At 50.8% G+C, this 23,214-nt stretch overlaps 2 protein-coding genes across 11 annotated transcripts in view; one reads left to right on the forward strand and one right to left on the reverse strand.

The window, feature by feature from the left end:
• Positions 1-23,214, forward strand: part of LOC122386696 (exocyst complex component 6B-like) — a 118,371-nt gene that overhangs the window by 2,625 nt on the left and 92,532 nt on the right. For 3 of the 10 annotated variants that reach the window (XM_043376146.1, XM_043376141.1, XM_043376148.1), the window contains exons 2-5: positions 11,399-13,298; positions 13,631-13,843; positions 14,197-14,366; positions 15,315-16,749. In XM_043376146.1, the coding sequence (XP_043232081.1) occupies positions 11,563-13,298; positions 13,631-13,843; positions 14,197-14,366; positions 15,315-15,622 (2,427 nt within the window). In that variant the 5' untranslated portion in view covers positions 11,399-11,562 and the 3' untranslated portion in view covers positions 15,623-16,749. Of the gene's footprint in view, positions 1-6,490; positions 6,573-6,613; positions 6,658-10,270; positions 10,481-10,598; positions 10,700-11,398; positions 13,299-13,630; positions 13,844-14,196; positions 14,367-15,314; positions 16,750-17,909; positions 18,052-23,214 lie in introns of those variants that run through there. The other 7 variants (XM_043376144.1, XM_043376145.1, XM_043376143.1 and 4 more) reach the window with 7 other exon arrangements.
• Positions 170-2,158, reverse strand: LOC122386698. Its single transcript, XM_043376153.1, has 3 exons — positions 1,924-2,158; positions 1,516-1,730; positions 170-1,395 (listed from the first exon to the last, which is right to left on the reverse strand). The coding sequence occupies exons 1-3, from the start codon at positions 2,096-2,098 to the stop codon at positions 310-312; spliced, it is 1,476 nt and encodes a 491-aa protein (XP_043232088.1). The 5' UTR covers positions 2,099-2,158; the 3' UTR covers positions 170-309.

Consider the following 23,214-nt stretch of genomic DNA (forward strand, 5'->3'; position numbering starts at 1 on the left):
GTGTTGATTTTGCTATGCTGGCTGCATTGATCATCATTGTCTGGCTGACAAATATATCTTTTGTGCTAGCTTATCTTTATAACAAGGGTTTGGGTTATGGCGTGATGCTGGTGCTACAGGTGATGCTGATTACGAACTATAACATCTGTTTGTGACCTCACACAAATCATTTGCAAGTCTGTTTTATTCATCAACAATGTCACTGTCATGAAAACAAACTCAATTGAGTTTGTTTTCAATACATGATCGGAGCATGTTACCAGCACTTAGTACCATCTAATCATGCATTCCATGGAGTTTTGGGGCATCTCACGGAACCACACTTGGATGCAGGTTTATGATACCTGCACACACACAAACAACATCATCTACCTGCGTGTACATGGTGACTGGCAATGTAGACTTCAGAATGCGAAACTTCGTTCTCATTCTACCAATGACTCTTTCAACATGGATTCTAGCTCGAGACAAAAGCCTAGACTTCTCTACTTCTGCCCTAGGAAGCTGGGCTTGACCACGAACAAATGCTGGTGTCAAAACTTTGAGATTGTACAGAGCCATTTCTGTAGAAACGGTAAACCCCCGGTCCGCCAACACCACATCGAATGGATCAAGGATGTCAATGAGCTCAGATGACAGTGTGATCTTTTTGTCTGATGATCGACCTCCCCAGACTGGAGACAAGAATGTAATTGCCCCAGCTGGTGACACACCAATTAGAACCTTGCATGTGTTATGGTGTTTGTAGGAACTGAACATTTTCTTTCTGGATGTGAGATGCCTTGGCCTGTCTGTAAAAATTTCAAAGCAGTCAACTACCACTCTGACCTTTCGAAGTTCGGGATAACGGAAGCAGAGAGGGAGGTTGGCCTGTATGCTTTCCCTTGATGGCCAGATGATGAGCCTCCTGCACATTGCAGCCATTGGACTGAGGGTTCCTTGAACGATCTTTGATACCAAGGACCTGCTTACACCAAAACGCCATGCAAGATCCTGATTGGTTGTCCCAAGCCTGAGCTTCATCAACACCATAAGAACCATGTTGTGCACAGACAACCTGGATATTTTGCTAAGGTCGCACCCCAGACAAAGAACCCTTACAAACCACATGAACATTGCTAGGGATGGGAACCCGGTATAAAATTTAAATTCCTCTTCATTCTCTTTCAAAGTCTCAAATGAGTTATGCTTTTTGCTGTTCAACAGCTGCTCACACTCCTCCTTCAACGATGTGACTTCAGCCTCCAGCTTATGAATTCTATCAAGTAGAGCTGAGACGACTGTCTTGTGGTTTTCTCCCCATGTACCATCAGTATTGCAGCCAACCTCACGGGTGCCAGTTGCTGCTGACATCTCCAGCAGTGCCTCTGCAGCTCTGGCCTCTTCAATGCTGACCTGCAAGATAACAAAAAGTAGGCATTGTTATCAACAAAATAGAGATAGTTACCTACTTCTTGGTGCCAGGAAAACTGGTTGAACTGGTAGGTACCTAAGTAGCCAATGTTTGTAGCTCACCTGAGACACTGGTTCTTCGGCTGTACACATTTCATCTTGATCTCCAGATGAAGCCGACAGGTGGAGAGACGCATGCTGTTTCTGAGCTGATCTTTGTTGGGCCCTTTCTGCTCTCTTCACTCCGCCGATCCCAACGTTGCTGGCATGCTGAGATGACGGGAAGTTGAAGACACTTGGTACCCAGTCAGGACTCCCTTTCTCACTGACTGGTGCCCCTGTAATTGAATAAATATATCAAAATTTGTCTAGGTGGTGGATCAACTTTCACTCACAAACCATAGACAATATGTTTGATAGCCTGAGATGCCATGCAAAAATATTGTGGCATTTTGACTCCACAATTATGTATGACGTAGAAATGACATTCATATTAAACATGTACACAGTTTTTTTTAACTAGGTACTCACCAGTGATAAAATGCTTAGAGCATATCCTTGCCCCAGCGCCGGGCACAAAGTTTTTCCTCCTGGTAGCACGTACCCAAGCATTCAACCGGTCATTATCTTTGGGGAACCGATAAAAAGACACCTTATCTTTTCCAGAGCGAGAAGTGCAACCATAAGCAGCACAAGAAGTCGGCATTTTTCACGATAAAACGTGATTAACCTCCACCATCCTCTCGAATTCCCGCCGCACCCTATAGTGGCGTGGCGCAACGCCTACCACGGAATGTTTTGCCTACCAGCAGCTGACTGCGCCCGGCGGCATTTTCCGTGACGTCATCCACCGGCCTCCGTGGAGGCCTCTATTGCAGATATTTGGCAACTGAAGTGTTAGGTAAGCCTAAATGATATGTAAAAAGGTAAGAGACACCCTGATTATCATTTGAGAAACGAAAATATATGAATTTTCCTTATAAGACTCGCTCAATATGCTACTCCGCGGTTTATGCCCCGAGGGTGTCCGAGGGTTCCCGTTAGTTTGTCGTTGGCGCTCGGCTCGCGCGCGAGCCGACGTCACCGCCTGTGACGTCGGCTCGCGAAATACGTCATACCCTGCACACAAAATAGCCGGCTGCCGAACAGCGCTCTGGGGTCCCCCACTCACTTCAGGGCCCTGTTTCACCGATACACTGCTACAGTGCACTGTGCACCACACGTAGCGGTGTATTGATGCGGCATTTGAGACACATTTGGGACATGCCTAAGAGCTGGACTTTTTGCACGCGTTCCCCGCCAGGGGGCGCCACTGAGGAAGCACCCTCTGACGTCACGATAAAACTGCGCGCACTGTGCGCACGGTTCTGTAAGCAAGTAATATAGTGGTGGTTTCATGGTGGAAATTGGAATAAGTATTTTGACGTTGTAAAATTTCAAGCCGTTTTTGTGAAATGAATTAGTAAATGCATTTTAAAAGTATTTATTAAAAGCGTGGAAGGAGAATAATTAGAAGAAGATGCATATTTTTGTTCCAATAGCTTATTATGTGAGACATGATCGGTAATAACGGGTACTTCTAAGAAATAGTGAACAAGTACCAAACAGCCTACTCGGCTACGATCGTCAGCTGTCCTTTGGAGCTGGACTTCAACGCTGTAAAAAAAATGTGTGCTGAATTAATTTTTAGTTTCACCAAAATATAAGCAATTTATCATCTCCTTTTCACTTTTGTAATTATTGTTGAGTGAAGAGACATGTTGCTAGTTCTGACAATACAAATTATTAAATAAATAAAAAAACGAAATGCGACGGTAAGTATCTGCTACTAAATTATCACTTAAACTAAATACATGGAGAATCTTGCTACCATTGCTTATAAAACGTGCTTATCAATACACAAATGTTTTATTTCAGACAAGAAGGATTTATTTGCCTGAAGTCTTGCGTCATGTGCTACTGCTTTGATTCCAAAGACGCTCTCCGGGTCGGGGTAATTTAGTTCTTCATCGATCGATAAGAGATTTTGATTCCATTGATATCCAAATTGATAAGCTCGGCACCATGGAGTAAGGGCGTCCCCACAGGGGTGACGCAGGAAATATGAATGGCGTTTACACCGACAGTAGTTTCCCACAGCCGGCAATGGGAATCTCCTGTCGGTGTAAACGCTACTAGGTATAGTCCCATCCAACTCAAACACTGGGGAATATCCCCGCACTTTTGAGGACGGAAATATATGGACCTGCTCGAAAAATAGTGGACAAAATACGGCGAGCTTTCAGTTTTATGGTTAGGTCTCCCTTCCGAGGCACATATTTACGAGGGTCATATTCCCCCGGCGTCCTGATGATCGGCGCCCAGCTCAACGTCGAAGGCGCCCTGATACGCGGCACTGCATCTGTGAAGGTGCCCAGGCTGCTGCTGGTCGAATTTTGGTCGCCTACTTAACAAAACCTCCGTTGGTGCCATCTCAGTTTCCTCGAGGTCAGGCAACCTTCCCACGCCGTTGGCTACCTTGGCTGGCCGGCGACTCGTTCCCCTCGTGGCGACGCTCTTGACATCCAGTCAAAAGTTGGAGTGGCTGGCGCCCCCAGTGGGGGCCGGGGAAGGGGCAGTGGGCCTCCACGTTGCTCTCTTCCCGAGCCTATGGTGACTTGGCTCAACTCTCCTCAATAGAATCTGGATTCTGCACGCTGTATGAACATGGGCGTATTGTATTTTATTGTATTGAACAATCATGAGCGATCCACATTCTGAAAGTGCGTGGCGATTACTGCTCAGACACCACTACGGACAATACGGACAGTGGCCGGGTGTGACAATCAGTAGTGCCATTCATATAGAGGGTGTCATATATGAGCGGAGAGGCAACAGCACAGCTGAGCGGAGAGACAACATTAAAACAACAGTACAGCTGGCGTTGCATGGAGCTGCAGGCAACCGGACAGCGGAAGCTTGCGAAAAATAAACAATTTGTCACTTCAACGTATAAACAATAGTAAAAGCAACATAAACACATATTCTCATGGTCGAACCCATGCACTAGCGGCTCACGGCGGGCACAGGCGCGCAGAGCGGTAGCGGCACCGGATCACACGTCATGGGCGTTGTCTCAGCATAGGTTGTTATGAGCGGAGAGGCAACAGCACAGCTGAGCGGAGAGACAACATTAAAACAACAGTACAGCTGGCGTTGCAATGGAGCTGCAGGCAACTGGACAGCGGAGGCTTGCGAAAAATAAACAATTCGTCACTTCAACGTATAAACAATAGTAAAAGCAACATAAACACATATTCTGATGGTCGAACCCATGCACTAGCGGCTCACGGCGGGCACAGGCACGCAGTGCGGTAGCGGTACCGGATCACACGTCATGGGCGTTGTCTCAGCATAGGTTGTTCGCAATCTAGTTGAAGCCTAAGAAGACGGCCAGTGGGGTCTCACTGCTGCTGAGGCGACCTCGGAGACGATGCGTCGCCCCTCCTGTCGGCGACCTGCGGTGAGCAGGACTCCAGATAGCTGTCTGGCACGTTGCCGACACTGCCAGACGCTGTCAGCAGGCCTCACTGCTGCAAGTGATGTGCAGATGGACGCCAGGTGACTTCGTCTGCAGGCGATTCCGGAGACCGCGGCCTCACCAGGCAGCGCCACCTGCATCGCCATGTCGGTGTTTCTAGAAATGGAAAAATAACAGTATCGGTGAAGGACAAGCAATACAATGTATTCTGTTTTCCTCTCTTGCAGGTATACGTAATCTACAATTATCATTGTTCCTATTTCATTCAACTGAACCTGAAAATTCCATATTGGCACATTGTTTGACTAAATTTGTGTAGTTGGGAACAGGGGCGACGCCACGGTGCGACGACTGGAGGGGACATTGACCATTTTGGAGGGGACGAGGACCATTTCAAGTCGATTCTTTCCATGCAACGCCATAGGCGAAATGTTAAAATTTTAAAAAGTGGAGGGGACGAGATCCCCTCCGTCCCCCCCCCCCCTGTGGCGACGCCCTCGGTTGGGAAGCAGATTGTTTGAAATACATGTTTGGCTGAACAATGCGGAAAATATTTCATTGATCACTATAGCTGCAACAAAAATACTGAGACAGAAAACATTTGCGCTTACCTGGCTCCTTAGTCAGTCCCGCACAACGGAAGTGGTACCATTTATCGCAGCCGTCGCATCCGACCATCGGTGCTGCACTGATGCTGCTGCACTCCCCACATTCCCAGTACCTTAGGAGCGTCTTGGCTGTGAAAAGATTACATGAGTCATGGCGCATACATGAATAGTAAGATGTTTTATATGTTTAACATCGCATAGCAAAGACACAACAGCTGGGAGTCAAGTGTAAGCCAAAGTGTAAGCCCTGCCATGTTTTGCAGACTGGATTTTAAGCAAGAAAAGCGTTGCTAAAAATGACGCTTGACGAAGCCTCATCCTACTGGGCTGTCTGACATGTCTCCCTGTAAAAAGCATGTGGCCCTTATATTGTATATATGATGAATATGTTAATAATGCAGAGAAAACACAGTATAAATTATACCCAACATTTCATCTTAATCGACTTTGTCAAGGGTGTTTGAACAGCTTGAGATGAGTGAAGTGTAAGGGTACCTAGGTACATCTGAAAATAAACTGAATCTGCGTTCAATAAACATTGATTTTGATAATACATTTCACAAAACAACTGCTAATAACAATCATACTAAAATAGCACGACAGATAACTAACAATCGCATGAAGAACTTCTTGATTCGCCTTGACATCAACATTTGTCGGTTGGTTGGTTGGTTTGGGTTAAGCACCACATCCAGTGGACCAAGGTGCTAACCGGAACTCTCACGCTGTTCCAAGCGGTCAGGTAGCGGCAATGCCACGTGCATTGCCCGGGAATCGAACCCGGATGGCCGAATCTATCAACATTTGTCGTCCGAACGAATGTTGTGAAGTTACACATTTGTCTTTTCTGCGCAGCATTTGTGTTTGCCATTTACCGCACCAATGTTCGCCAGCGGTGGTGACTTTTCCTTACCTGCTCACGAAACGTCACACACGACATGACGTCACCTGAAGACGTCATCAAAAAGTCCAGCTCTTAGGCGTGTCCCACATTTGGCATTGCGAGCATCAGTCTGTTGATGTTTCCATGGAAGTCCAATACACCACTACACGTAGCTCACTGTAGCGCAGTGCTGTGAAACAGTGCCCAGATGGCTATCACTATGGCCTGCCAACAACAGCAACCATACCCATCAGGAGAGTCATAAGTCATGCAGGGACGTAGCCAAGGGGGGGCGGAGGGGGCGCCCGCCCCTCCCTTGGGGTTTTCAGGAGGCCCCCCGAAAGGATTCAGGCCAACGTGGGCCTTCGGCCCACGTTGGCCTGAATCCTTTCGGCCTGAATCCAACGTGGGCCGAAGGCCCACGTTGGCCAAAATCACGTCGGAGGCGAACGAAATTCACGCGGGAATCTAAAAAATGACGTCAGAACAATCAGGGCCCTCTGACCAGCCTGACAAGTGACAGCTAGGGCCCTTCTCATCTCCTGTGAATAACCACTAGTGTCTGTGTCTGACCGCTAGGGCCCCTCTGACTCCTCAGTAGATAGGAGGCCCTCTGTGGGTAGGAGGCCCTCTGTAGAGAGGAGGCCCCCTTAGAGAGGAGACCCCCTGTAGAGAGGAGGCCCTCTGCAAAAAGGAGGCCCTCTGTAAAAAAGAGGCCCTCTGTAAAAAGGAGGCCCTCTGTAAAAAAGGAGGCCCTCTGTAGAGAGCAGGCCCTCTGTAAAGAAGAAACCGTCTGAAATCAGAAGGCCCTTTGAAGAGAGGAGGCCCTCTGTAGAGAGGAGATCGTCTGAAGAGAGGAGGCCCTCTGTAGAGGAGGATTCCCTCAGTAGAAAGGAGGTCCTCTGTGGGAAGGAGGCCCTCTGTAGAGTGAAGGCCCTCTGAAGAGAGGAGGCCCTTTGCAGAGATGAGGTCCTCTGTATAGAGGAGGTCCTGTGTAGAGACGAGACTCTGAAGAGAGGAGGCCCTACATAGATAGGAAGCCCTCTGTAGAGAGGAGGTCCCTGTAGAGACTAGAGAGGAGGCCCTCTGTAGAGAGGATACCCTCTGTAAAGGAGGCCCTCTGGAGAGAGAGAGAGAGAGAGAGAGAGAGAGAGAGAGAGAGAGAGAGAGAGAGAGAGAGAGAGAGAGAGAGAGAGAGAGAGAGAGAGACACCCTCAGCAGAGAGGAGGCCCTCTGTAGATAAGAGGCAATTCAGTTCAGTTCAGTTCATTGTATTTCTCCATATGTAAACAAGAACAACGAACAAAACAATAGAGGATTGGCGCAAAAGCAAAAAGCTTAAATCAAAGGCGCCTCTCCAATTAAGTTAAACAAAGAACACATGACCAAACCAAAGTATCAGAAAGCGTCGACCCCGCCCGAAACCCGCCGAGCCAAAAAAGCAGACAGTACCCGGCCCCAGGCGACGGACGACTCCAATCGGGCCAGCTTGTAGAGAGGAAGCCCAATCTGTAGAGAGGAAGCCCTCTGTAGATAAGAGGCCCTCTGTGGGCAGGAGGCCCCCGGTAGTCAAAGACAGCGTCGTATATTAAGTACATAGAGTGGAGGCCCACTGTGAGCAAATTACCTTCTGGCTTCTGGTCCCTGCTACTCTCTATAGAGAGTTATCAGTTCTCACTATAGTGAAAACTGAGAACTCAGGAAACTGTACAGAATAGACTCCCAACCGCGTCGCCGCCCACTGTAGGAAGGGACAGGGGAGGAGGTCCTCTGTAAACAGAAGGCCCTATTCTATGTAGACAAATTATTTGTATAAATGCGCTCAGAGAAATCATGCCGCGTGCCGTCAGCGGTTTTCCCGTCAACGGTTTTACCTACAGTGGCCGCAAAAACTGCCAAAATGGCCGATATTTTCGGAAACCAGTTTTCGGCGATAACTTTCGTCTCAAAATTTGCACGAACTTCCCTTTACCAGCATCGTGTTCCTCTCGTCCAGACGTGTGGAATGAACTATGAATTGACCTTGAAAGGTCAACTTGAAAATTTGGCCTCAGGTCAAGGTCATGACCTGACCGATAAGGGCTAAGATCCATATCAGTCCATCTGTATCGTCGAGCCAAACACAACTAAGGTGTATTCATCGCTCTAGCATACCTCTATCAAAAGTTATTCGCGAAAAACAGTCAGATACCATTCGTGACCTGAGATGACCTCAGGGTTATAGAAAGGGTCACGGGTGCCATTTTCATGTTCAATGTGTCAAAGATACTAGTAATTCAGTGTTTTAGAGTGTTTATAATGACTTCCGTCTAAAAAGGCGACTTTCAATTTAAGGTCGCAAAATTGACCTGACCTTATGTCATCGATATCAAAATTCCAAGACATACATTTTTTGCATTTTGTCGCTCTTGTGCATTTGCATCTCTGAAAGTTTCAAAGCGTTTGGTCACTCCGTGTACCTTTGGCAGACATTAAAACTTTTTATGTGGTGAGGTCATTTGACCTGACCTGGTGACCTGACCTTAAGTGACCAGGGTCTGAAATTTTCACAACATGTGTAGAAATGATGTAGAATAAAGTGTGCCGCGTCGCCGTTTTTTAGATATTCACGGAAAACTGCAGGGGGTGTTTAACACCCCCCGGCAGGGCGCGGGTTAATGCATGAACACAGCAGCCCATTTCTGTAATATATACCTGTGGCTGTGTTGGTATTTTTACGATGGATGCAATTACCCAAACCATTTAATAGACCGTGGTGATATTCCCATAGCCATGCTTCGCACAACTCATAATAATTTATTTGACCGGGAACTTAATATACCTATACCTATCCATCGATTGTTTGTTTCATCTACGGCGTAAATGAAGCAAACCACCTGGACCTAGGAAAATTTACTAACGAAACCATGTGTTACTTACAGCAAGTAAACGTGGCATAATTCACACAGAAAGAATTGATAACCGTATAGTTTCAATCTTGCAGACGTCAGTAAGGTAAGAATCGTGACAAGCCTATTGGAAAATATAGGTAATGAACTGTGTCCTGCTTCGAGAAAACGAGTCAAAACCACCCAATTCTTTCTGAATTACGTCAGATTATCTGATCTGTAAGCACCCAGGTGGCATTTACTGACAGGAGCACCGGGAAGGATCATCTGAGGTGAGGTGAGGTCATCAACAGTTTTTAGCCAATAAATCACGACATGATGGGGCTAAATAGTTGTTAGTGTACCAAACCGTTCGCCTGGTCATGACGCGTCGATTGGTACCCAGCGTGACTTTCCTAGGTTAGATTTTGAAGTTGACCTATCTATGTAGGTCGTTATAAACCATGTTATTTGTTATGACCTCTGGCGACCTCAATATTGACCTGACCCAAAAAAAAGTTGTTTACAAAAGTTGTAAGTCGTTCAACGAACTATCAAACGCCCTTGCCGTTTGTCGCTACGATTCGTGCTTTTCGAGTTCTGACGGGGGCCACAAAAGGCCCCCGCCCGATTCAGAGTCTTTCAGAGCCCGCCCGGAATACGGTTAAGCGCTTGAACGATATATGATAATACACCAAGTGTTACTCTGACCGTCATCCAGTATCCTCCCATTCCTCGCAGATCCTCCCCCTCCTGCTGCGGTCCGGCCGCCGCCGGCGCCCGAGTTTTTTTTTTTTTTTGCCCGTTATCATGCCACTCGGAGACTTGTGATATGCGTATGTTTCTTACCGCTGCAGCCTGCAGCGGTAAGAATAAAGAAACATACCAGTGCGCTTGCCATATGAAAGCTGAACAAAAGTAAATGCATTATGTTGTATATGTAATTGTGTAGGCATGAGACCCTCTGTAGAAAGGAGGCCCCTTTAGGGAGGAGGCCCCCTGTAGAAAGGAGGCCCCCGGGATTCCTCCGCCCCTCCCTTGGCCAAATCCTAGCTACGTGCCTGAAGTCATGGCAATGACAATGAGTGCCCATCACTCCTCAGACCCCAGGGTTTTGCAACTAGGAGGCAAGACATGTGCTCTGACCACACAAGGTCCAACACTCTATTCACTGAGCTACAGGACCAAATAATTGGCCCTTTTAATTGCAGTAAGCACTACCTTAAGTGAATATTGATGATTTTGTTTTGTGAAGTAGTGATGTTTTCCCTAATTAGCAGGCTAGTTAGCCCAAATTTGAGGCTTTGCAAAGTTTTGCAGCATTTTCCAGTCTGTTTGGTGTGGGTTGGTGTGCAGTGTGGCTCCCAAGCTAGTGCAGCTCTGACTGTTGCAATGATTTGCAAATTTTGATGTTTATTTTCAGTGAATGGTAGTGCAAACATTGTACACATTGCTTATCATTGTGAATTATTTACCTTGCCATATAACTTAGATGACTGATTTAGTCTGTTGGGCTGATAAAGGGAAATGCAAAGATACGGATACGATTCATGCCTGACTGCAGTTCATCAGGAGATATGATTAGATCATTTTTACAATTTTCATGGTAAACACCTTCTGCTGTGCTCATTTGTAATAGCCACCAGACTGTTTGATTGGAGGCAGGAGCTAATAGCATCCAAATCAAATGGATGTAATTTAAGGTGCTTCAGGCATTCAGTTGCTATTACATGGTCCATATAAACATAAGCCATGCATAAATGCATTGATGATAATATTTAAAGGTCATGGTAACATGGTGTGCATATTCTAATGATCACATCATCTCAATTATTCACCCATGGCCAGGGGCGCGGGAACTTTCCGACTGGGGGGGCACACCATAATAGAGATCAACCTAGGGTACCCCCAAATCTAGTTTTCTCACCGGTTTTAGGCCACTTATTTTTCACCCCTCGGCTTTTTCAACAAAAAATAAAACATTTGCAAAAAAAGTGTGGTATTCCGTCTCAAAACTGTGGGGGCACCGCCCCCACGGCCCCAGAGTTGGGGGGGCAAGCTGCCCCCACTGCCCCCCCGGCTCCCGCGCCTATGCCCATGGCATTCATCATTTTCTACTTTGTTTCAGGAAAATAGCTTCATTCACATGACTAAGTGAAGATGAAGTAAACATAAAATCTCAAAACTGATCTTGTGATAATAGCAACATTCCACTGTAAGAATTTTTATTGGCTGTTCTACTCATATTGTGGATTCAGTGTTGCTACAGTGAATCTCTTTGACACAAACAAGATGGCTGATGATCTCTCTATGACTGATGAGCCCAAGACTGGCGAGGATGGCACGATCGAGTTCAAGGAAGACAAAGAGGTGACGAAGGCTCGTCATGACATCTTCATTCAGGAGATTGAGGCGATGGACGACTACTGGGGCTCGACGTTCCGCACCATTTACACCAAGGAGGAGCAGGAACAGTTCATGCAGGAGCTCGACGAGCGTACGCGCGAGCACGACAAGAACATCGAGCGCATGTGCAACTTCCACTACCAGGGCTTCATCGACTCGATCCGTGAGCTGCTGCAGGTGCGCACCGAGGCTAGCAAGCTGAAGCGCGAGGTGGTCGGCGTCAACCAGGAGCTGACGGACGCCTCCCGGCAGCTGCTCAGGCACGGAGACGCGCTTTGCAAGGCGCGCCGCGTCCAGTCCAACATCCACGAGGGCATCGAGGCGCTCAAGGCCTGCCTGCCCGTGCTGGAGACGCACGCCCGACTGAAGAAACAGATGGCGGAGAAGCGCTTCTACCCAGCGCTGAAGACGCTGGAGACCCTGGAGAGCACGATGCTGCCGAAAGTGTCGGGCCACAAGTTCGCGCAGGTGATCGCTGCATCTGTGCCGAAAGCTCGCGCTAACATCCAGGCGGCAGCCATGTCCGACCTGAAGGATTTCCTGGAGGTGGTGCGCCGCGAGTCTCCGCGTATTGGCGAGGTGGCCATCCGGCACGCGGACGAGCAGTATGGCACCGACCCGGCGGCAGAAGAGCGCGCCGCCAACAAGCGGCACACGCTGGCCTTCCTCGGCGAGGAGCCGCTGGCGCCGGAGACACTGTACCAGACCGAGGGCGATGAGGACGAGCGGGTGGCCCAGGAGCTGGTCAACTTCTCGCCTGTCTACCGCTGTCAGCACATCTTCACCGCGCTGGGTGCCAAGGACACGTTCCGCGCCTACTACGTGAAGCAGCGACAGAAGCAGGCGGGCCTGGCGCTGCAGCCGCCGGCGGGTATGCACGACACGCTGACTGCGCTGCATGACTACCTGCACGGCGTGGCCGGCTTCTTCGTGGTGGAGGACCACATCCTGAACACGACCACGGATCTAGTGACGCGCACAGAGCTGGACCAGCTGTGGGCGAGTGCTCTGGCCAAGCTGACGACGGCGCTGCAGTCTCACGCTGCCTGCCTCACGGACGCCAACACGCTGCTCACCTTCAAACAGCTGGTGATGGTGTTTAGCCACGCACTGCGCAACTATGGCTTCTCGGTGCAGCCGCTGCACGACCTGCTGCTGGAGGTGCGCGACCACTACAGCGAGGTGCTGATGCAGCGCTGGGTGGCCGTCTTCCGCGACATCTTCGACAAGGACAACTACCACCAGGTGCAGGTGGACACGACGCGCGAGTACGAGCAGATCCTGCAGGTGTTCCCCTACTCGAGCGAGGCGCTGGAGAAGGCGCCGCTGCCGCGCCGCTTCCCCTTCTCGCTGATGGTGCCGAAGGTGTACTCGCAGGTGAAGGAGTTCATCCACTCGTGCCTGCGCTTCTCCGACGGTCTGAACCTGAGTCAGAGCGAGCGGGACGACATGCTGCGCCGCTCGACTAATGTGTTGCTTACGCGCACACTGGCTGGATGTCTGACTACCCTGGTGCGCCGGCCCGGCCTGAGCCTGCTGCAGCTCATCCAGGTGACCATCAACACGATATACCTGGAGCAGGCCAGCGTCTACCTGGAAGACGTCATCACCGAGCTGACCGGGTGAGCGCCAATAGCGCGGGCCTTGTGCTTGTCGTCCCGTCTTGAACCCTTTCTTTTTGTATCAGTCCGCAAATTTGAACCGAGTAATATTGCCGAGTATGCCAGTTCTTTTCATTTCGCCAGCTCATTTCGAATTATACGTTTAGTACCTACCAAAGTCTGCTACTAACATTTCGGCAATGCGTGGTTAACTATTCCAGGGGATGCATGTTTTCATAGTTTCAATGCTACCTCTCATTTCTTTTAGTCCACTTCATGCGTGCAGTCTCAGGCTTCACCTTCCCCAGTCTTCACGCACTGACCCTCCCCCTCCATCCGTTCCTCACCCACAGCTACAACCCGAAGCAGGAGGGCGGCGTCCACTCGCGCCTCCAGGGCCGCTCCATGTTCAAAGACGTGCGCGCGGAGACCGAGCAGCAGATCTACATGCAGCTGCAGACGAAGATTGACGAGTTCCTGAGTCTGGCGGCCTACGATTGGCTGCTGGCGGAGTCGGACGGCACGGCGTCGCCCTATCTGGTGGACCTCATCTACTTCCTCAACAGGTGAGTCTGTGGAAGGGGGGGGGGGGGAGAAAGGCCGACTGTAGACTGTAGATCTGCTGGTCGTTGGACGGTGTGTGGGGTGGGAATGAATATGAATAGCTTGGTAGCTGACAGAACACTGGAGCATCGGTGGTATGAGCTGGGTTATTAGGCTGAGATAACCAGCCAGTTTACTTTTCTGGTTCTTGTAGAATGTGCTGTTTACTTACCTGCAACAGTGTGTTGTGCTTTTGGCATCAACTTTCTGGCAATGTCTTATAAATGTGTCCTTCCATAATACGTTCTCCCGCTCTGTAACAGCTCCTTTAACGCGTTCTCCGTCTCGTTACAACAAGCTCTCCGTCTGATTTCAGCACGTTCACGGCGTTCACCAACCTGCCGGCCAAGGTGGCTCAGACGGCGTGTATGAGCGCGTGCCAGCACATCGCGCGGGGTCTGCTGGCCGTACTGCTGGGGGAGGAGGTGAAGCAGCTCTCCCTGGGCGCGCTGCAGCAGCTCAACCTGGACGTCATACAGTGCGAGCGTGAGTAGGAGTGGGGGAGGGGTGATGGTGGGTTGGTGGTTGGAAGATGCGCCCGTCCGGCAGTTACTTGACTAACTTTTTCTGGCTGATTGGGGCGATCGTAATTGCCACATTGCGAGAGAAGTATGTTGTGTAATAGTGTTTTTACCCTTCATGTGAGATAGATGCTTACATGTTGTCTGGCAGATAAATTATTACTACTATGTGAGAGGTCAATTAGCGTTGATTCCTACTGTGTTTGCCCTGGATGTTAGAATCATAGACTGGAACGTCCCTACTCCTTATCACAAGCTTCTCAGGCGTCTGTATCATCCTCATTCATGTAAGGGATCCAGTTTCTCGTTTGGTCGTACAGCTGCTGTCACAATGTCTTTTGGCATACTTTTCACCGGTCCAAGCCATGGCTCCAGCTGTTAGCGAAATATTGAAAGCATGGTTGACCAGTAACTCTTTGAGTCGACTTCCCACCGATTCACCTGCCACCAAGAACCCAGTTTTCTCGTCGACTATGTGACATCCTGGTGCCTGATCCTGCTGCTCTTTTTCATGCTGGCTATTGTGACAGGCCTAAGGTGAGTACTCCTTGATGAATAGAATCTAAAAGTGTGAAATTATAATATCACATTGCCTGCAAATTTTCATGAATAGTCGGATGATGGTACCTTTTCTGTAAATCCTGTGTTTAAGTATTATTTCGTTCTACATAGGCTGGTTTGAATTATTGAAAGTGATGCCTATAATTATCCTGCGGCGTGTGGCATACGTGAGCCAATTGGCTGTCGTCAGATTGGATGATTTTCTCTGTCGTTCTTATGACATTGTTAAATGTGGAAATACCCTATCCTTTTTGTAAGTTGTCAGCTCAAACGTCTCCTTCTGCCCTGCGACTATGATCAATATACAGCCTTCCTCTCAACTCGCCTCTGACACCTCCCCTCCCGTCCGCAGAGTTTGCTGCCTCGGAGCCTGTGGCCGGGTTCGAGGAGGGCGCGCTGCAGATGTGTTTCGCCGACCTGCGCCAGCTGCTGGACTTGGTCCTCGAGTGGGACTGGACCACCTATTTCCAGGAGTACGGTACCGGGGACGGTCGGTACGGTCGCGTCAGTCCGGCGCGCGCGGCGGTGATTGTGGAGAAACTGCGAGAGGCCGACAAGAGGAACATGTTCTCCGTGCTGAAGAAGGCCGAGAGAGATAGGAAGAAGCTGCAGGAGACGGTGCTGCGCCAGCTGCGACAGCTGGCCGGCAAGGAGCTGTGATGACGGCAGGAGAGACAGACGGACAGATATACCCACATCCTGAGGGGGAAGCCTACAGGCATACGTCATACTGACAGACGAGCGGACTTTCAGGCATTCTGACGGACAATAGACAGACTGAAGGACATACTGGCGCAGGGCTTACACATACACACATACTGACGGACGAGTGCACTCGATGTGCAGAGCAAGATGTAAGGTGCCTTACCTTATTTGGTATCGAAGGGCTTTAAATGCACTTAGCGTATCACTGAAAAAGAACACTGGCAGCTTACTTCTGGGGTGTTGATACGGTTCTTGGGCGCCGATTATTGGGCTGCTCGTACTTTATATGACGGTCCGGATCTGTAGGCGGCGCCACTGTAGCTGAGTGGGACCAGAGGCAGCTTTGCTTCCATAACCTGTTGGTCTTCCATTTGTACGTTGACGTCGGTGTAGTGATCTGTATTTTGTGGCCGGTAGCACACCAGGTCGACCCTTTTGTCGTCCTGTGTGCGCCCTACGTTTGTTAGTGCCTTGTCATCTCGATATCAGGACAAATTTGGCCATTGAGTGAACGGTTACATTCCCGGGGAAACATTCGGTGGTGAAGGGTTGCTTATTGTGTGTGCTGTACCGTACGTCGAACAAAACTTGTTGATATATGCAGTACTTAGTTCATGTTTTGTATTGTTCGACGCTTTGTGTAACACCATGGGATCTAGCGATATTCATTATTATTATTATTTTTTTTTTTGTAAAAGCGCTGTATGTCGATAACATTGCCAATAAGAGCGCCAATACCTGAGCACCTGCACCGCTAGGCGTTCTTGGCACGGTATTGCTGTCCAGCCGCTGTTAGGTATCGTTCTCTTTCCATGCTTACCTTCTAAAGTCTGTTTCCTGAGCAGCTCTCCATAATATGTACTTAGCACAATACCGGTTGTGATGATCTTGTTGCCAGCACCTAGGCTGTAGAGTGTAAGTCGTTTTTGTATGCGGCTTGCACAGTTTTTACTGAATATCGTATTTTGGCTGGTTATTTTATATGAGTGCACTGTTACTAATATATCAATATTAATGGTTGTTTAAGAAGTTAGTGTTTGTACGTCTTGTTATTCTACTAGAAATACATATCGATGTTTGCAGCACTCCGATTTCAATTTTACTTTGTGATTTTTGTTTGCCCACTGCTGATGAAATGCTGTCATTTAACGCCTATTCACGCGCATATTGAGGCTTAGATTTCGTTTTACTCATGTCAGCTAGTCTTTATCTGAATTGGACTCACTTGAGGTAAAAGAATAATCTCATATCACGTCTTTAAAGCGACGCAGACCTGTTCATTCCCTGTCCGGCGTCTTGCCGCTCGTGTGCTTCTGTGCTGTATTTCCCTCACCTTGGTGTTGCTGCCGTTACCTGAGACCGTTTCTTTTTCACCGGGTGCTGCATTTGCCAATGTTTTCCTCATTCCATCCCGCTCCTGGCTGTTTCATGGGCTGCCGTCCGTCTGATTCGGCTGGTTTCAGTCGCTCACGCTTGGCGGCGCTGCAGTCGTGCTTACTGGGTTCTTAGGGCGAAAAACAGGAGACCTTGTGTCGGGATGACGGGAATATTCTCACTCGGCACCGGTTCTGGGACAGTTTACAGCGCCGAGATCGGAACTGAACGGAAAACTAGAACACGACCTTGGAACGCATGCATGATTGGCAACTTAGGCGGTTTTTATGCCAGCGGTCTGTGCTATTCACATGTTTTTCTGTGTATTCTTTGCACTCTGGTATGTTTTGTGCTCGAGTTATGCATGAAGGCAGTCTCAAAGCACGTATGCTTTAGGTCAATGTGATGGGATTGGATGTTAATAGTTTGGACATGAACCAAACAGCGTTTGCGCGGGGTGGTATCTCGCCATACAACCGTCTCAAACGTAGTACTGGTGTAAATAGTTTGTCTTTGTGTATTGCTGTAGTACAGAATGAAACCTAACTGAGGTGTTGACGCATAAGGCACTATTGGATGAATTGGTGTTGTGATTACCGTCACACTGCCCCTTTGCGATGCTCTTTCCATGGCACAGTCATCATTGTCGCACCAGAGCATCGATGCAAATTGCAAACGTGCACGCAACGCGCTTGGAACTTTGATATATTGAAACACCTCAGAGGCTGCTTCTAATAAGTGTACCATAACCTTGGTAGATCATAGCCTTCGCGGTTCCTTAGATGCTCCCCAGATGCACGAGGCTCGTGGTAACGCCCTCATCAGTTCCCACTAACGAGCCCGTGTCCTCCCGTTCCTCTATCCTCAGCCCGGGTCGGAGTTGGCTGAGCGACCTGTCCTCGGGCCTGAGCGACCTGTCCTCCGGCCGGTGACGGTCATTGGATCCCTGTGCCGGTATGGGAGAGCAGATGAACGCCGGAAATACCTGAATATTGGCCTACTCAATCAATGTGAGTACCTGCTCAAAGAAAACGTCTGCATAGATCCAGTTAAACGTCCCTGGGAACACATGACCAAATGTGGGACAGTAATTTGATCGACTCCCGCGGTGATTGGGTCACGTTCCTCATCGAACTAGCGTTCACTCATGTTTCTTATATACTCGCATTACACTCCTGTATCGTATTGTCTCGCATTACTTTATTTTGTCAAATAACCAGAACGTTAACCGCAGGTTGTTTGAAAGTTGACAAACACTACTCGCTATAACGGTCAACTGAACTAACCGGTGCCGTCCGTCCATGCTCACTAGCGAGGTGCTCGTCGTACCGTGTCGCCCTTCTGTTCAGTTGTCCCAAATCCACATGACCACGGTGAAAACCGCCACAATATGGCTCTTCGGTGTCTGATGGCTCGATCAGAAGCACCGATCCGTTGCAAAAATAGCCACTCAGCCGAGCGACATTCGGTAACATGTGTTGGCTGCCCCGTTTACCGGGTGTTTTCCGTGGCCATGTTCCTCTAATCTGCCAGTATATCTCTCCATTTGAGCGTCCTGGCAACATGTGTCCGCAGCGGGCAGCCGTGGAATTGAGGCAAAACTCTCTCCGGCCCGTCCGCCGTATGTTTGGTGCGCCTCCTGTCGCCGCCCCGGCGCGCGGACGGCTCTGTTGGGTAGTTTGTCCGATTGTCTCCGCTCGTCGCCAGTTGGCCCGGCCGCTGACCCAGTTATCACGTCAAGGTTCACTGCAGACCGACGATCTGGTCCCCAGACGAGGCACAGACGCAGGCCCTGCCGCCCACACGCACACGACCGACGCACGCAGCGCTCAGATTGCGTCGGTACGGTGCGTGCGGTGGGCGGGCCGCGCCGTTAGATCTCTGCCGCCCCCGTCTGCCGCGCGACACAGCGCGTGCCCGTGGGTGACTCACGTCTCACGGGGTACGTTGTGCAATGCTGCACCGTATCGGTTGGGGACCACGCGCCGCCCGATGACCCAGTCCGCCCACGGCGCGTCTGTTGCCGTCTGAGAGCTATGAGGGGGTCCGAGACGGCTCCATTGCATGTCGCTGATTTTAGACGACGTCGCAGGTAATTGATGGTTAGAACTTGGATGGCTGAATTTTAGCGACTTTGGTTCGGTTCAGCCTCGTGAAGAGTGATCGAACGATGAGATACCGCTTGCCGGGTGCCTATGTCGGCGTCATACCCTACGAACTAGTTATCTTATCGAATCGTCTGATTTCATCATTTAATCCAATCAAAACCTGGTGAACGGTTCTCACGCTCCGCTGACATGATATCCATCGCGGGTCTTATCTGGTCCCTTCGAGCAGTTGCATATCGCATCGAACGGTGATCCATTGTCGCTATCCTGCTGCATCAGAGTGAAAATGAAGGCGGCAGCGATGTGCCAATGTTCTGTCTGAATCTGGCAGTACCCTGTCCAATGTCCATGAACACTCCATTTATCCACTTATAACAGGCAACAGCTCTCCCTTACAGTCCCCTGAGCCAGCTGGGATTCGACAACCTTTCCTCCCTTCCCCCTAAGGGCCATCCTGATCCCGATGCCTACGTCAGCCGCCATCCAACCTGAGCTCGACTATCTGGTGACCGTGAAGTCTGACTCTGGCCCACCCTCCAGCGCCTCCCATCAGAAATTCCTCAAACCCGGCGGGGCCTCCCGTAATATATTCCTGCTAGTCGCTCTCGCTATGTGACGTCACTCGTCCGAGATGACGCGGCCAGTGACGTCACCCGCACACTCAGCCTGACGCGGTGGTTGTCACTCATCCACTCGAGAGTTCTGCGCCCGCGGCTGATTGTGGAGGCCCTGACGGAATCACACGGGCCTCAGTCAGGTACTTCACAAAGTCTAATAGAATCCGCATCGTGGCGCAACCGTAGCACCCTGTGACGTCACCGCTAGTCTGTCGGCCCCATCAGTGGCCTCCAGGAGCCACCGATTCATTTACGGAGAAGAAAAGAACGGGTTCTTTCCGAGCGACCCAGTCACCTGCGTACCGTCTGTGACGTCACGGCTTCCACCACTGGCGTCACGATTGACAAACTCCCGAGTCAGTCAGTCAGCGGCACTCGGTATATTGCCGATCCTCGCTACAGGGCTATGTTTCGGGTCATGCAACAGTACGGCCACCACGGCCGCGTACAAAAATAACGTGTGCAAAATCCGCGCGGCCTTCCGCGGTGTCCCGGGGTAGCACCTTGGACCGAGGACACCAGGCCACGGATCACGGACACAGGACCGCGGACACAAAGAGTTCACGGAACACGGACCGTTCGCCACCCGTGGCCGGCAGTGTCGCGGGCGGCTCGCGCGCACCCATTGAGCAGACACATATTGCGCGCGGAGAGCGGCGGATCACAGTCTTGTAGCCGGGCGGAGCGGGCCGCAGCCGCGGCTCACCGCCCGCCCGGCTCTCGAGCACACGGTGTCACATAATATGGCAGCGGGGGCGGGCGGCGCCAGTCCGTCCGGCCACCCGCCCTCGGGCACACACGGTCAAAACACATACACAGGCATAAACACGATTCAATCGGGCGTAACACATAGCGTAAAGTCTCTCTCGCTCGATTACAAAACAGATATCTCGCTCTCTGAAAACCGTCGCGGCGCGACGCGCTTGAGCGCAGTACAAGTGATATAGTTCAAACGTCGGACGCACACGCGGACGGCAGCACCGGCGGTCGCGGCGGCTGGAAGTTTCGCCCACAGCTGTCCCGGCCTCCCGAGGGCATCACACATCACAATCAACTTGAAAGAGTTCACGTGTATCAAATATGACTAAAATATGGTCGTCGTCAGCGGGCGCCGCGGCTGGCCGGCCGTGGTCACGGGGCGTAGTTCGCAGCGTCGGCCGCCAGGCGTCAGCACCTGTAACAGAGGAGAAGCTCGTCAGCGGTCGGCCACAGACCAGGAAAACTAGATTTCGTGCCGGCACGGAGGCAGAAAGCGCCGGTTGTTCAAGGTCGCAGCCATCAGGTCTCGTGACTCATGGGAGGAGCTACCGCTAACAGCATCAGACAGGCGCGCGAAAAAGACGTGCGAGATTGATTTATCACCAATTGTTTGGGGTGTGCCGTCAGCGTGCAAGGTGGCGTCGGTTGCACACCGGCCCTCATACGGCTCCCACGTCCAAAAGCAGCCATAGCAACTCAATTCGGAGACGCATGGTGGCAGTGCGCCTCTCTACGGCGGTCTACCGATCCCCGTCGCGGTCGCACGTGTTCCGGTTTTCGTCCGGACGCTGAGCAGCGGGAGGGGGCAGAGAGGGGGAGGGTCACGGACGGTCGTCGGCCGCACGCAGACCCGACCGACCGCCCTCCGACCAGACAGGACGCCAGGCGACAGCTCGGTGGCACTGCGGCGCTGCGGTGCGTCACCGACCGAGAGATAAACATCCCTCCGACATCGCAGCGGCCACGGGCTACACTGCTCGGATTGATGATGGGCGAGCGAGGTTCAATACACTGAACCTAGCTGAGCACATGCAGCGAGCTGCACATCCCAGCAGGGAGCGCCGCTGCAGCCGCTCGGCTCGGCTGGTCTCGAGAGCGAGCGTCCTCAGCTCGCGGCGCGACCGGATGTCCTGGTGGAGCGACTCCCCGAAAACCGGTCGGCAGTCGCTCGAACCGGCCGCCGACACGGCTCAAACGGCTCCTGTGGATCGAATGCTGAGTGCTGACTGACAGCCCAACCCGCCACCGCCCGGCGTCAGACCGTGACGAGCGGCGCCGACTACGTTTGAGTGACTGGACGGCCGCCTGTCGGCACTAAGGCCGGTGAGCCGGTGTCTACAAAGGTGGCGCCGCTCTGAGCCCTGTTTTACGGCACGCCACTGATTCAGATAGCCCATGCATGTTGTGACCTGCATCCGGACTGCTTGGGCTGGAGCCTCATGCCCCAGAGATGTGCGGGAGGTGCACGCCTCAGTACAGGCGAAGAGGCGGGATGGGACGGTGGATGGAGATTGGAGAGCGGTCGCCGGATGAGGCCGGCAGTCAAGGCCACACACCGGTCGGTCGCCCCGGAGCCGCTGCTGACTGACCCGGGCTGGACGGCACTGCGGGGCTCGTCGAGCTCCTCAGGTACAGCGGGGGAAGAGCGGTGTGGGCTAGTTACGGAGCGAGCGAAGCGAGCGTAGTCTTTCCTTAGCCCTCGCCCGCACATGCCATTTTCCCATCCTAGAACGCACATGGGGGGGTTGCCACCCCCCCGCGCCATTTCGTTCCTGTTGGAGATAGAGCTTAGCGGTAAAGACCAAAAAGATTCTTTGGGAAGAGACGAATCCAATGATACCCAGTTTTACCTTCTCAGGTCAGTCATTGACCTTCCAGGTCAGGTCAAACTAAAAAATGTTGCTGTTTTGGGTCACCGTTGGATATCAAGTGCGCTGCTTATCAAATACCGATGACGATGCTGTTTTCTGGTGCCAGGCCAGCTAGAACCTCTTTGTCACACTACCCGACCAGAATTTTGCGGCTGAGGTCATTTCAGGTCAAGTTAGGTCAAGGTCAATTATATGTGTTTGTATGTCTGTGTGTGTCTGTGTGTATACTGATGTGTGCACCGATTGTTTTTGGGTCCATATTACATGAAATCATGCTCTGAGAAGCTTTTACCAAAAATGCAGTCAAACAAATTCAAAAAAAGTAAATTCAGCTTGCCTAAAACGCAATTATCTTAGATGACCTAGGTTGACCTTGACCCTGACCTTGACCCCTGTACATCGTCGAACAACATGTTCCATGATAGGTGGGAGGTAATACTGGCAAAAAAGGCCGAAATCAGGGTGTCAAAAGCTCGCAAGACCCATGGCAAACGCAAGATGTTGAGAATTGGCCATTTGGGTCATGACATGACCTGAAAAACAAGGTCATATCTCCGAAACCAAAAATCACAGAAACTTGAAATTTTCAGTGGACATCAAGAAAGGATAGAGGAGCAGCTATACGAAAAATCAGCGTTCTAGCGCTAAATATGTTGAGTGCAGAGCAGAAAGACTACCTGGGGGGGGGGTGGCAACCACCCCCCCCCCCATGTGCGGGCGAGGGTTAGAGTAACGGAAATTTCTGAGTATGAGCGGCCGGCCGGCCTGCCGGCCGGCCGGCCGTGGTCACGCTTTTGCGAGGCTTATATCTCAGCAAC

This window comes from Amphibalanus amphitrite, unplaced genomic scaffold, assembly GCF_019059575.1.
Source record: "Amphibalanus amphitrite isolate SeventyFive unplaced genomic scaffold, NRLGWU_Aamphi_draft 000259F_arrow, whole genome shotgun sequence".
Classification (NCBI taxonomy): domain Eukaryota; kingdom Metazoa; phylum Arthropoda; class Thecostraca; order Balanomorpha; family Balanidae; genus Amphibalanus; species Amphibalanus amphitrite.